Source organism: Berghia stephanieae, chromosome 14 (assembly GCF_034508935.2).
Source record: "Berghia stephanieae isolate SIO BIC M18660-M18661 chromosome 14, UCSD_Bste_1.3, whole genome shotgun sequence".
Lineage (NCBI taxonomy): Eukaryota > Metazoa > Mollusca > Gastropoda > Nudibranchia > Aeolidiidae > Berghia > Berghia stephanieae.
In genome coordinates, this window is record NC_088373.1 from 27,925,617 (window position 1) to 27,940,390 (window position 14,774).

Here is a 14,774-nt window from a genome sequence, read left to right on the forward strand (position 1 = left end):
TTTTTGAGCATGCGCAATCGTGTTGTATCCAAGGCTACACCATAATCAATCAGCCCTTTCTGGATCTGTGTTGTTGTTACGGTGGAATGAAAGTTAATAAAAATTAAAATTGTAACAACACATAACCAAGATGGTAAGTTATTAAACTGTTAAAATTCGACCAACAATGTCAAAGAGAGTTTCATAATAAGCTTTATTCTTTAAACTCTACATTGTTTTACAACGCGACACATGTTGGTAGGACACCTGCATCCCATCTGCCCTTTCATGTTACCAATATCCCCAATTTTGTGAGCTTCAAATACAGGTTGCGATATCAATAACAATGCCCAGAGTTTTGGAATATACAATATCTTCTCGATATCTCGGCGATATCATAGTTTTTTATTTTGTTTAAAAAAAAAAGAGAATTGTAATTGGAAAGACGAATTTATTAATTGTTTAGACTATCTTCTAGACAGAGTGGCATTCATTGTATTGTGTTGCTCTGTATACGAATATATGTAAAATGATGAGTTTGAGATATCAACAACAGAAGTTTAAACTTCAAATTTTATTTATACGTGGTAGATGATTATTTATTTGTCGAGTAACTAGTCGTGCAACTTTACAAAAATTAAAAAAGTCATTTGTATCATATGAGGAATTTCATCATTGTGCAACACATTTTAACGTTCCCTTGTTTGAGATAGGAATTTGAAGCTGATCAATCATATCATATTGATATGATTCAATTTGAGTTCTTTCAATTTATTATTACCTTTGATGAGTCTTTCAATGTTTATGTGCTTTCCTGTTAACAGCCAGGCAGTGCGATGTCAGTATCGGGAGCGTCAAGCTCAAGTGGGTCCCGTCGAGGAAAAACCCGACAGTATCGGACAGTCAGTCACCAATCACAAGTTGATGAGTGTCTTTTTGGACAGGCTCAGTCAGAAGTGATGAGAAAAGCCATGCTGAACGACAAATTTAAGGTGAGGACAGAATGACGAAGAGATGGAAGAAATATTCGTAATTTAAATCAGTTTAAAAAAAAACACAAGATGATTCAGTGAAATGATTGCATTATACCAGCATTTGTATAAAAGTAAGAGACTTTTAAAGCGAAAATAATTACCGCAATATGAACCCAATGACATAGTCACATTTAAGCGAATCCCTCTGCACAACTATATACTTTATGATATTTGAAGAGGTGCTTTCATATGTCAAAATTGGTGGTATTAAATATATTTTTAAAAAGAGAACCCCCCACAATATATATATATATATATATATATATATATATATATATATATATATATATATATATATATATATATATATATATATATATATATATATTCATCATTTTTCAAAATAATGTTCCCCGTCAAGCTTGTTTCCCTACGACTGTTATTGAATATAGAAATCAACTTTAGAACAAAATATCATTTTTTATTGACTTGACGTTTCAGGAGGATCCAGCTGATGTCCCATCTTTGGAGACACTTGCAAAGCAGCGCAATTCACGTCGCAAGAATGGCAATGGAAAGCCACAAAAGGAACTTGTGACTGTCATTACTAAAGATCTGATCAGAAATCTTATGTAAGGGAAAGACATTTTTATTTGTTGTTTTAGATAAATCAGACTCAACATCAATTTGCTCAAATAATTTTTTTTTTTCTGATCATATTTTAAAACAAATTTACCTTAACTTTTTGTTTGCTATAGAAATTGTTAAGGCTACTTCATCGAGTTAAAGACGATACCCACTCAACCTTAAACATTTTCATTGTCAAAAACAGATGGTCATGATAAATAGATATTGATATTAATTTTAGATTGTGATTTGTAGCCAAGACATATCGTGGAGCCAGGTTAAACAACACTTTTCCTCGATCTCTGTTGTACTGAGAGTTAAATCCATTTTATTGATGCAGCAGACAACTGTCCTAATACTCAAATTACTGGAGTTTTCTCCATGAATTTTTCCCTATCTACGATTTTTAAACAAATGTTATTGTTTTCAGTGTGCCTTCTGAGGATCCATCTGGCGAATCTATCATCATTCCTCGTGACCAGTTCTATCGAATCATGCATTCTTCTCGTGTCCTGTCGAAGGATGAAAAAGATGCTGAAAGGGAGAGGATGAAGCGAGAAAAGGAAGACAATATGGTAATGAGACAGGCAGACCCCACACCAATTCTCATACCCTACACAATCATACACACACACACACACACACACACACACACACACACACACACTCACACAAGCACGCATTTATTCCAAACACACAAAAGAGAGAGAGAGAGAGAGAGAGAGAGAGAGAGAGAGAGAGAGAGAGAGAGAGAGAGAGAGAGAGAGAGAGAGAGAGAGAGAGAGAGAGACCTTTTGTCTTAGCTCCTCGTATCTGTTTCATATCCTCCTTTTATGAAAAAAAATAATTCAAAGAAAAACCAAAGTGACACTATTGTGCTGCTTCAAGCTATACATCTAGCAATTCGTGAAGACTAAGAATCCAAAATACATGGGAATACTTACCCTGTGAGGTCTTCCCTTAATAAAAATACAGAAAAATACTTTTCTTTTTTAATTACTCTGATTATGAAAAACGCAAAACAAAACAAACTTAAACAATTTAATGTTTCTCTTTGTTATTTATTATGGCTGATGATTTGATCAGAGATCGAATTATTTGTTGTTTGAATGTTTGATCATTAATCTATTCATTTATTAATGATTCACATGAAAATAGGATGCTGCCCAAGAACGCAAGAACCAGATGAAACAACTTGACATGACACGTAACAAAAACGCCAAACTCAATGATCTGGAAGAAGAGGCAAAAGAAAAGGCTGAGCATCTTCTGTCAAGAGCGAATGAAATGAGACAGGAACAGGAGGATGAGATCAAACACTTGAATGAGGTATTGATTTGTCAGATGAAATTGAATTGATAAAAGTAACTTGTAATTTAATTTGGTCAGTATCTGAAATGTCAATAGACTTGAAAATTGTCTCACAACTCTGTAGGTGTCCTATCCATCCAGAAAGGAGTTTGTACTTAGGTTGACTTGAGATCTACTTGAAAAGACTTTGTGATGAAAAGCAAAAGCCGCAATCCATTTCATGCTACAAGAAAGAAAAAACCAAAAAACCCCACAAAAACAAACAAACAAACTAAAAAAACAAAAAATACAACAAAAAAAATCCATTAAATATTTATGCTTTGGCTGAAATCAATTTGTTCACAACCTCTATTCATCTTTCCCATCTCTATAATCAGGTGATTCTGAATGCAAAGTGCCACGCCATCCGAGATGCTCAGATTCTGGAGAAGGATCAGGTCAAGAAAGAAATGATTGATGAGGAACGACGCCTTGACTTGATGATGGAGGTAATCCAACTTCAGTCATTGGTCATTTTAATTGCCATACTCAATACACGGATGGAGTAGAGCTCAAAAAGTTTGAAAAAGTAGATAATATTTGATGCTATTCCGGGCCGTCCATGGATTTCATCGTTTTAACACTTTTCTCTGCAAAACATGTTTTTGATAAAACCATGATGGAATGTGTACTGATTAATGAGGGACGAGATTCATTTTGGAACTCTTGTTACAAGTAGAATAAGAATGGTGTTCAGTCATGTTTAAATCTCTTTATTACAAGTCAGTTCTAGATGAGTACAGCTGTTGCATTTGATCCATCACATATTTATTTCATTTACACATTATTTCATCCCCAGGCTACACTTCGTCACATTTAAAAAAAATAAAAAATTTTTTTTCTTCTCTCGATTTTGATAGAATCAATTTCCTTACATAAAATGTAAGTGGAAAGAAATGTGTTGAAATGATGCAATAATTTAGTATTGATGCAAAGTCCACCTCCCAATATATTCTTTTTAAAACAATTTGTATTCCCTCACAGGTGGATCGTCAGAATGCTATTAAGATTAATGAAGAAATTGAGCGGAAGAGGAAGGAAGAACAACTGTTAGGAGCGGCAAAACTTATGGAACAGATTGACGAGAATGAGCAGGAGAGACTGTTTGAACTGGAACGAAAAGATCAGGAGAATATTCAGATGCAGAGGTAATTCGATTTTTTATTAAATATTTTTAGTACCATGTTTTCAATTAATTATAACTGTTTTAATTTTGAACATTAACACAATCAAAACACACACACACACACACACACACACACACACACACACACACACACACACACACACACATATATATATATATATATATATATATATATATATATTAAGCCCATGGAGCTGGGGTTTATCCTGGTTTCTATAGCGTTAACCGGACAATAGCAATTGCTTGCTATCCTTTAGATATATGCTAGTCTATCTCAAAGTACTTTCTGCCAAATCTAACAGGCCCAGCTACCCATTCACTGCTGGGTGGACAGGGGCATCAGAAAAAAATCTGGACTGCACCCAGGATTAATCGTCGTCACTTTGTGTGTAACTTATGACTTGTCAATTAAGTATTAAAATCTAATTGGAATGATATTTTGAATGAATTCAAACCAATGAATTTTGTTTTCCCCTCTCACATCTTTAACAAATTTGGTTAGATTAGACAGATAGAAGGAGAAATTGACAGATAAATAGAAGAATTTTGGATAACCTTTGTTTTTATTCATTTCCAGGTATATTGAAAAGCTCATGGAAGAGGATCAGGAAAATCTTGACAGGAAGAAAGATGAACAAATTGTCCTTAGGGTAAGTAGCGTTTTTTAAAAATCCCATCATACTCCCGGTAAACAGGCTATTAAAGCCATCAAAACAAACTTTGCATCAAAACAAAAGTGGAGCGAAGACCTCAATAGTGATCTTTGTAAATGTTGTGAACATAGAATTATAACCTCACGTGAGATTAATTCATTCGGGAAATCCCTATATAGCATTGACAGTGAATACTAAGCGGATCGCGGCATGGACTGTAAAATTAAAACGTAATGTACAAAAATGAATACAACAGCTTCAAAAAATAGAACAAAATACCAAACATGGAACAAACAAAATACCAAAATACCAAACATGGAACAAACAAAATACCAAACATGGAACAAACAAAATACCAAACATGGAACAAACAAAATGCCAAACATGGAACAAACAAAATACCAAACATGGAACAAACAAAATACCAAACATGGAACAAACAAAATGCCAAACATGGAACAAACAAAATACCAAACATGGAACAAACAAAATGCCAAACATGGAACAAACAAAATACCAAACATGGAACAAACAAAATACCAAACATGGAACAAACAAAATACCAAACATGGAACAAACAAAATGCCAAACATGGAACAAACAAAATACCAAACATGGAACAAACAAAATGCCAAACATGGAACAAACAAAATACCAAACATGGAACAAACAAAATACCAAACATGGAACAAACAAAATACCAAACATGGAACAAACAAATACCAAACATGGAACAAACAAAATACCAAACATGGAACAAACAAAATACCAAACATGGAACAAACAAAATACCAAACATGGAACAAACAAAATGCCAAACATGGAACAAACAAAATACCAAACATGGAACAAACAAAATGCCAAACATGGAACAAACAAAATGCCAAACATGGAACAAACAAAATGCCAAACATGGAACAAACAAAATGCCAAACATGGAACAAACAAGATGCCAAACATGGAACAAACAAAATACCAAACATGGAACAAACAAAATACCAAACATGGAACAAACAAAATGCCAAACATGGAACATTTCGGGCTCAAATTTTATTCTTGTTTGAAGCTGCTATTTTAATTTTTGTACATTACTGTAATCATGTTACATTTTGGTATGCTATATGTGGTGGAAAGTACTTTGCAATCGACTAGTGTCCTATCTAAAAGGTAGCAAGCAATTGCTGTTGTCCATTTCATACTATAAAAACCAGGATAAACTCTGGCTCCATGAGAATAATGGCTCCAAGAGACTACTTCATTGTAGATTCTCATGCTAAATAAAAGTGTACATCAAATAATTCATTCATTATTGTATAATGTAATCAATTGAAATGTCAAAATTAATGTCATCGATCGTGATTTCGTCTTTCAACGATATTTTTAAAACTATACAAACTGATTCATGACATGGTTTTTATTTACTTTTTAAATTTTTATTTCCAATTACTTTTTCTCGTTGATAAAAAAATAGGAAGAGCTTAACAAGGCCAATGCTGCAATCTTGAAGAGGAAGGAATACAAAGCCCTTCAAGAAAAGGCAGAGGAGGTCAAAGTTTTGGAATTCCAGAAACAAAAAGCCGTGAGTATATTATTATAGTCTGATACTTGCAAAAGCTTTAACGAATCTGTTATCCCTTACAGGGATGGATTGGATACAAGCCTATACAGTGTTTTTTTTTTTTTTTAATTTTTATTTGCGTATAAATCTCTTTTATTTCTTTATTTTATCATAGATTTTTCATCACATTGTGAGTTTGATTTATTTGCCACTTGGATACACTTGATACTCTTATAAAGTTTGACATTTAACACAAGCTTTTCATTGAAAACAACGCCCACACATCCTTCTTAAAATTATTTGGATAAAAATGATATAAGTAATAGAAATAATTCAAGATAACAAGAAAACAAGCCGAATTTTTTCCTTCTTTTTTCAAAAGATGAGAAAGTTACCATATAATAAAGCATTTCAGTAAACAAAGATATTATAGTTTTATAGACAAATTGAACAATCAGGATAACTGAAATCGTTTTACCTCACCTAATTCAACTGACCGAGGTGGTCGTAGAGGAGACATGGGAGATGATATTTCAGTTAGGGCCCTCCATCCAGATCTGTCCTCTACTTTCCTCATTAGTTTTGGGCTGTCCACAATTTCCTTTACATTATGTAAATGTAATGTAAAGGAAATAGTTTTAGCAAGTAGCCAAAATCATGATTTTGATTTTGAATTTGGTTTTTTAATTTTTGCACATGTGAAAGGGCTATTAGCATTTCAAGCAAAATCAAATATATCTTCATTCAGGAAAGAGAGGCAGCCTATGAGAAAGAACAAATGAAACTTCGCATTGAGAAAGAGAAGGAAGTTGCCAAACTCCGCAGCATGCAGGAACGTGCCAAAGATGAACAAGCTGAGAGAGATGCCATGCGTGCCAAGAGATCCCAGGAACAAGCCGAGCGAGAATGGCGTCGCAAAGAGGCTGAGGAGGCGAGGAAGAAGGCAGAGCTGGAAGACAGCCTTAAATGTGCCAGGACAATGCAGATGCAGCAGAAGGAGCATTTCCAAGCTGTGCAGGCACAAAGAGAAAGGGCTGAGTTTGAGAGAGTTCTGCGGTGAGTAAATTCTATATAAATATAATCTGAATGATCAATTTCATGAATAGCAGAATAGATAAATAAATAAATAAAAAGGAATGAAAGAAAAAAGAAATAAATAGATAATAATTTTTAAAAAAATAATGTATAGGAGGTAAATAAATAAATAAATAAATAAATGAATAGATAAATTAATATATTAATACAAAAATGTTTAAAAATAAATGAATAAATAAATAAATAGATAAATAAATAAATGAAATGACCATTGTACCTCTATTCATACATTTTTACTCATTATAAATATGACATGAAATGTGAAGAAACAATTTGATGTGATTTTGCAGTATTGAATAAACATTACTTATAAAGAAGTCAATTCTGTTCCCAAGGTCATCTAAATATATTGTTAGTGAGAAAAAAAAAGCTTTTATTCTGATTAAAAATGTAATTTCACTAACAAACATTAATTTAAGTTAGCGAGTCTTGAATGTTGCCTAAACTATTTTTCATAAAGATCCAATCATTTTGATTTATTTTGTTTTGTCTCTCCCCCCCCCCCTTTCCCCCAAGATAGATAGGCATCTTTCTCGTTTCAAAACAATTTGATATTATTTTTTCATTCACTATTATTTTCTGAAACAGAGCACAGAAAGAACTGGTTGAGAAGCAGAAGAGAGAAGAGAATGCCATGTTGAAGAAGAGGCATGCCCATGCTGATGACGTAAGAGCACAGATTAGAGAGAAAGAGAGAGCTCGTATTGCCGACCGCAATGCCTTCTTTGAGGAGGGTGTCAAATTGGATGAGGAAGCACGAGAGAGGAGGATGAAACTGGAGGCTGTCAAGAAGAAGAAGCTTGGAGAATTGAGGTTAGTATATTTAACAGATCATGTTTCACAAGTCTCTTGGCTGCCATATTCAACAGATGTGCATGTGCCACATTTTGTAACTGTAACATATTTAAAATTGAAAAGAAAGTCTATCATTGATTTTATATTTTCCTGTCGTGCCTCTAAAAACAAAGATGAGTGTTCATTATAGTGGATGAATTATTGTCATTTCTATTCATAAATATTGCAAAGGGTGAGAACATAGTATAGTAAATCCAAAATTTGCTTCCTATAAACCATAAAACAATGAAGATGAAAATAAAATAATATTACAACTTAAACTAATATTGGTCCAACGCCTTGACAATTCTACATACCTTGTCAATATAAGATTTTTATAAAATAACACTAGCATGCTGAAATGTTGGATTATACCAGCACCACAAAAGATGTGTAAAATAATATCCATTGCATTTTCTGATCAAGTATAAAATACAAACGATTATGAAAACTTATACTGAAAAGGGAAAAATTGAAGAATATATTCTTACGCATAATCTTATTATATTTTTATTACTTTTAAATCTATAACTTATATTCTCTCTCATTCATAATTTATCTCTTGACTTAAAACTTTTAATGTTAGTGGTAAGAATGACATCAAAGAATCAAGTATTTTGCCATTGTAAAGCATACGGAATTGGTTAGATGCGTATTAGGAAATCAGTTAATCTTTTTAATGAAGGGCAAAATAATAAACTTAAAAATTAGTCCTTTAGAGGCATTCGGTCCTGGAGCCTGTGTTTATCTCGGTTTCTATAGCTTGAAATGGACAATAGCAATTGCTTGCTACCCTTTGAATAGGAAGCTAGTCTATCACAAACTACATTCCGCTAGACCTAACAGACCCAGCTACCCAATCATTGCTGGGTGGCCAAAAAATCTTGATTGCACCTGGGCTCGGTTTTGTTCCCTTTGCATGTGAAATGAGTGCTTTACCAACTGAGCTATAGGGGCCTCCAAACAAAAATAAACAGAATGACCCCCCCCCCCAAAAAAAAAAAAAAACCCAACAAAAACAACAAAAAAAAAGCCAAAAAAACTACAAATCTAAACAAACAACCCAAAAGACAATCCAACAAAAAACAAAAAAAAAAAAAGAAAGAAAAAGAAACGAAGGGCTAAGGACGTGAACCATTGCCATCCCTTTAAATACGTTCCTCTTTTGTTTCTCACAAACAGATCAGTCGGAATACCTGAGAAATATTTGGGCTTTGTGGAAAAGACAATTTGTTATCATTGAGAGCGATAAGAATAAAATGCTCCAGAGTCCCATTTATTTTTGGAGAGTTAGTTGTGCAGTATTGCAAGATCATTTCTAATAATGTGTCTCGATAGCATGCAAGTATATAATTCACTTTTCATGAAGAATTGCGTTCAAATTTGTTGTGGTTTTTAATTCTTCTAAAAGTTAAAATCCGAATCTTTTGCAGAGAGATCAAATTTAAGACAGTAGTAATTTTTATTTCCAGTTTCTAAACTTAAAATTTATTTGTTAAAGTGACAAATTAGGGAGTAAATAAAGGGTAATGTAAATGTTGCTGCTTGAAGCTCGAAGACATAAATAACAATACGAAATTGAATGTAAGCTTCAATTTAATATACGAAAACAGATAAATGGACGTTTCAGGTTTCCCCTTTATCAACAAAACAAGATGAATGAACCACCACAGAAGAATAAGACAATGTGGTAGTGGCGTTGTTAAGATGAACAGACTAAAACATTGATGGGCGGGAGATAGTATGCTACTTTGTAAAGAGGCACAAATTAAAATAGGGAAATAGATATTTATAAAAGGTGGGCAATTAATTAAGTCAAAAGAGGGGAGGAACTGTGTAATGCAGTATAGAAACTGAAATTGAAATATAATAACGTGTAGACTATTGTTGGAAAATAAATACAATGGAATTGGAAATAAATACAAAATATAAGGGATGTAGGTATTAGTATAATCATTAGTGGAGCAGACACTGGTGTAAGATGAAGACCTGTAAAAGGTGTGCATGAAACAGTGCCGAAGCAGAGAGAAAAATACAAGAAAAAACCACCCCCCCCCCTTAAAGAGAAGAAATAGAAAAAAAAAATCAGCCATACTGACTGGGGATTGCATGGACCACAGATCTACTGTAAATGGTAACCAGGAGGTCTAAGGTTCGATCCCTAGTCGAGGCAGGCTGCTTTTTAGGGACGTTTTTTTTCTTTCTGCTTTGTCTGGCACTGTTTTATACCTACCTTTTCAGAAATTTATTTGTTGTGATGGTTGCTTGATTATTGATTTATTTTCATTTTAAAATTTTTATTGGTTGCTTTTATTTTCTTTTGAATTTCGTTGTTTTCCAATGGACAGAATCACTATTTAATAATTTTGCGGAAATAAGAAATAGAACACGACCAAAATGTTTCTTAGAGGCCTCCTATGATTGAATGATTGGAAATAATATTATCAATTCTTGAATATCTTAAATGACATCTTGTCTAACACATGGCAATAATAACCAAAAAAAAAAAAATGTTAAAGCCAATAAATCAGGTGACGATGGATTTTGAATTGTTGACTGTTTTTGTCCTTTTTGACCAACATAAGTGAACCATGAAAAATGGTTATTTACATCATGATGTCAATGGTAATATAAGGTCTTGAGTGTGCATAAGGAAGTATTTTGTATTTGGCTTGAAACATTATCATACTTTATATTATAAGAGTGTTAGTACAAAAACGATGCAATTGGTATAGAATGAAATGGAAATATTTTGGAAAAAATAAAATCGTTGAAATACGCTATTGTTCAAATATATATATATATATATATATATATATATATATATATATATATATATATATATATATATATATATATATCTTTCTTAAATGTATAATAATGAAAATGAAATTCTCTTTGGTCATGTCAAAAGGGGAAAATTTGTCTTTAGCATCTATTTTAAGGTATAACTAAAATGGCATAGGTGATAGGTGGTGTACGCTGCAGTACATCTTCGCAAAGCTATCTATCTAGACAAGTTGACTTGCTGAATTAAGGACACACAGTGCGGCAGATATATTGGATCTGGTACCTTCAGGTTATAAGACAAAGATTATGCCACTGTGCCATGCTCCCCTTAGCAATCAGTGTCAGACTTCATATTAGTTCAAATTTCCAGACTCTTGTCCAACCAAACATAATACCGGATTGAGGGGGTGAGTCACCTATTAAGTATTGGATGGAAGTTACCAAAATTGAAAACACTTTGAGAGTTTCGAAATTTTACTGATTCATTCTGTCTCTATTTCTTTTCCATCCTAGAAATGCTGGAATACCCGAGAAGTACCTGGCGCAAGTGGAGAGGAAAGTCAACGAACCTCACAATATTATGGTCTAGAATTACTGCATTATATTTATTGCCTTTTTTTCAGGATTGGGGGTGGGGGTGGACTTTTCAATCATAACATAAGCAATGTTTGTTATATTTGATTTTGACTTAAGATAAAGGAGAGGAAAAGAACTAAATCACATCATCTAAAAATATGAATGTGTTCTTTTATTATTCTTTCAATCTATATTTTTTTTTTTGTGATTCTACAAAGATGCGATAGAGATGGTTGCTTTGAGAATACAGGGAAATATCTGTGATAACAAATTATATATTGAATGAGAGCGAGACAGAGAGATAGATAAATAGGGAGAGAGAGAGAGAGAGAGAGAGAGAGAGAGAGAGGGAGAGGGAGAGAGAGAGAGAGAGAGAGAGAGAGAGAGAGAGAGAGAGAGAGAGAGAGAGAGAGATTATCTGCATAAAGATAATGAGAGCCTGGAGTTAGAATGTGGAAGGGGAGGGAGGGGGAATGTTAATTTATACATGTGTATGTATATTATCTTTCTTCTTTATAGTTAGATACAGAAGAGATTGATTCAATTTAGTTGTGGGGTTACACATATAGAAAGTCCATTTTTTTTCCTTAAATGACAAAGACCGGATGTTTTGGATTATTTGAAACTTGTTAATTAAGATGGTTAGAAGAAAGGATGGCAAATAAAAGTGATGCTACTCTGACTTTTGCTCATCATGTCAGTGACTGGTTTTGGAATTTGGTTAACGACTGATGTGTCTTCTTACATTCATAGATTCATAGTGTCTACCTTTGCGTTTTTTCAGCGACGGATACCAACTTGAATTTGAGCTTAATTCTTTGATATTCCAGGGAAATGTTGAGAATGATATATGGAAACAATAATATGAGAGAGATTGTGCACTTTTCTTGTACAATATAATGTATGTACATAAATCTGCAACACAATATTATAATAGTGTTGATGAACCAGCACCGTTTTATAAAATATGCTTACAACCAGATGAGCATGTACCATTGAGAATGTTTTTGAATATTACTTCTATTATTATTTGGTATAGATTCAACGATTTCACTAATACGTCTGTTAAATGGCTGTAATATCATTCTAATTTATATACAATCCACTAAGAGCTAAAAATATAAAAGAGTAAACACAACAAATTTACGATTCCATTTGTTGCTGATTGTAGATTTTCCAGTGAAAACACATCAGCTTCAAGCAGCAGATAATTTAACAACACAAAGCTGATATGAAACTTTTATCAGTGCAACTTCTGTTCCATCAAATGAATTTACATAATTTCTGTATCCTTTTTACAACCATTCACAAATATATACAGCCGACTATTTTCAATGATATTTTACTATGTGCATTGTAATCATAGCATTTTCAATACGTGTGCCGATGTATCATGAATTTGGTCAGCCTGCCAACAATAATAAATTTTACACAAATTAAATTATCTATAAAAATGATTGAAATTGTGGATTGGAAAAAAAATGTATCATGTCCTTCATGAAATAAAATATTTGTGAAAATAAACACTTTTTTTCAATTTTTATATCATATTTGTTTCTAATCTTCATTCAGTTATTTAATAACCGTATCCATTTTACACCAGAGCACAGTGGAGAGAATGTGCGGAAAAAGTATTTTCCAAGGGTTCAACTTTACACCACTTAGAGTAATTATTATCTATTTCCACCTGACCTAAGACACTCATCTACGCAATCAATATTTGGTGGACAGGGGTATCTGAGCTTGTGAGGCAATTGGGCTACCACTAAGCTTTCCAGATTCCCTTATCTATGTACAACTTGAATGAATAGGATTTCCCATATTTAGGGGCTATGATTGGGATTTCTTCCATGTAATGTACACCATCCTCACCCATTAAAAATCTGTTTTAATAAATGAGCTTATTCATATGTTTTTGTTTTGTTTTTAAGGGTTTTACGGCGCTTGCAACACATTTAGGTCATATCATCAGCGCCAGTAAAACGGAAGAAAATGGGTAGTAAAAAGTTCTAGAATTAAAGTTAAAGTTAAAGCAGCCAAGAAAAGGTAAGACAAAGGGGAATTGGTTCAAATAGGAAACAGATGTAGATTCCAAGAGCATACTATCAAAGGACTTAGTTTGATATCACCTCAAAGTCTCATCCAGACACAAGCACAGGTCACAACTAAGAGGGATACACTCAAATGTTAACAAATCATACAAAATATTTAAACAAAACAATACATGCATAACAGAAAGATGATTTACAAGGAATAAAATATCATCTCCCAAAACGAACTATACATTTGACTGTTTCCCTCCCAGCCAGGGTATCAGGCCAGGGCCAGGATAAAACCAAGTAATCTCATTTCAAGACAAAGACAGAAAGCATATTGGAAAACAGATATAGGGGGATAGAAGACAGTATGTGCCTCCCTGCCCACTATGGGAGGTCAGGAACCCCAGAGCTTATTCATACAAATATTTGTAATTCAAAGAACTGCAAAAAAACCAAAACAATCAAACTAACACTACAATGTGTTTACGTGTTGTATATCACCATTTAATATATTTCATATTTGTTTAACAATAAATAACGAATAGAATGACAAATAATGACATAAAATCAGTGTCCTGTCCCTATACATAGAAAATAATTTAGAAATACACACAATCCCAAGCATCACGCCCACTCATAATACATAATTACAAATGTGAGTTATGCACAAACACATAAAAGATTCTCAAAAATAGTAACAATTTGAAAAAAATAAAATATCGAGAGTGTCTGACTCTAACCGTGCAAGTGCACAAAGCTTCTATTAAAGCCCATTCTATTCCATACCTCTGTGACCATCAAAGACTAACCACAATCCCGTAATTGACAGGGTAGTAGTCTTGTGATCTAAACACACATAACAAATTATATTCCACCTCTCCCATTGGAAAACCCTATCATTTCTTTGTATACTAGTGGAGAACCTGCAATATTTGCGGAGAATTAAAGGCTATTAGGAACAGATGGTCATCTATTATGCTTATTATACTACTGTATTGTGTTTTTAGATTTGCCGATGATTCTGTGCTCGATGATAAAAAATTTAACATTGGTTTTACGGAACAATGTTGATCCATAACATAACCCTATTTTTTAAAAGAACAGATTAGAAAGATTATCATGACTTGATACAGTCCACTCCAGATAATCGCA

General features: G+C 33.2%; 1 protein-coding gene across 2 annotated transcripts; it reads left to right on the forward strand.

Annotated features, from left to right (window-relative positions):
- The first annotated feature begins 9 nt into the window (after positions 1-9).
- On the forward strand, positions 10-13,126 carry LOC144959941 (cilia- and flagella-associated protein 45-like). Of its 2 annotated transcripts, XR_013642717.1 has the most exons (13): positions 12-133; positions 804-971; positions 1,455-1,585; positions 2,011-2,155; positions 2,739-2,909; positions 3,269-3,379; positions 3,915-4,078; positions 4,655-4,727; positions 6,202-6,309; positions 7,037-7,344; positions 7,972-8,196; positions 9,400-9,558; positions 11,521-11,705. XR_013642717.1 is itself a non-coding variant. In XM_078892810.1 (12 exons), the coding sequence occupies exons 1-12, from the start codon at positions 131-133 to the stop codon at positions 11,594-11,596; spliced, it is 1,683 nt and encodes a 560-aa protein (XP_078748936.1). In that variant the 5' UTR covers positions 10-130; the 3' UTR covers positions 11,597-13,126. The 2 variants fall into 2 exon arrangements, 1 of the variants encoding a protein (XP_078748936.1); XM_078892810.1 differs by lacking the exon at positions 9,400-9,558 and having other exon boundaries at positions 10-133; positions 11,521-13,126.
- Positions 13,127-14,774: the final 1,648 nt, after the last annotated feature.

Excerpts from the sequence above, each read along its gene's own strand:
- LOC144959941 (XM_078892810.1), top strand. Across the intron at positions 3,380-3,914 it reads GCCTTGACTTGATGATGGAG|GTGGATCGTCAGAATGCTAT; the intron begins GTAATCCAACTT and ends ATTCCCTCACAG. Across the intron at positions 4,079-4,654 it reads GAGAATATTCAGATGCAGAG|GTATATTGAAAAGCTCATGG; the intron begins GTAATTCGATTT and ends ATTCATTTCCAG.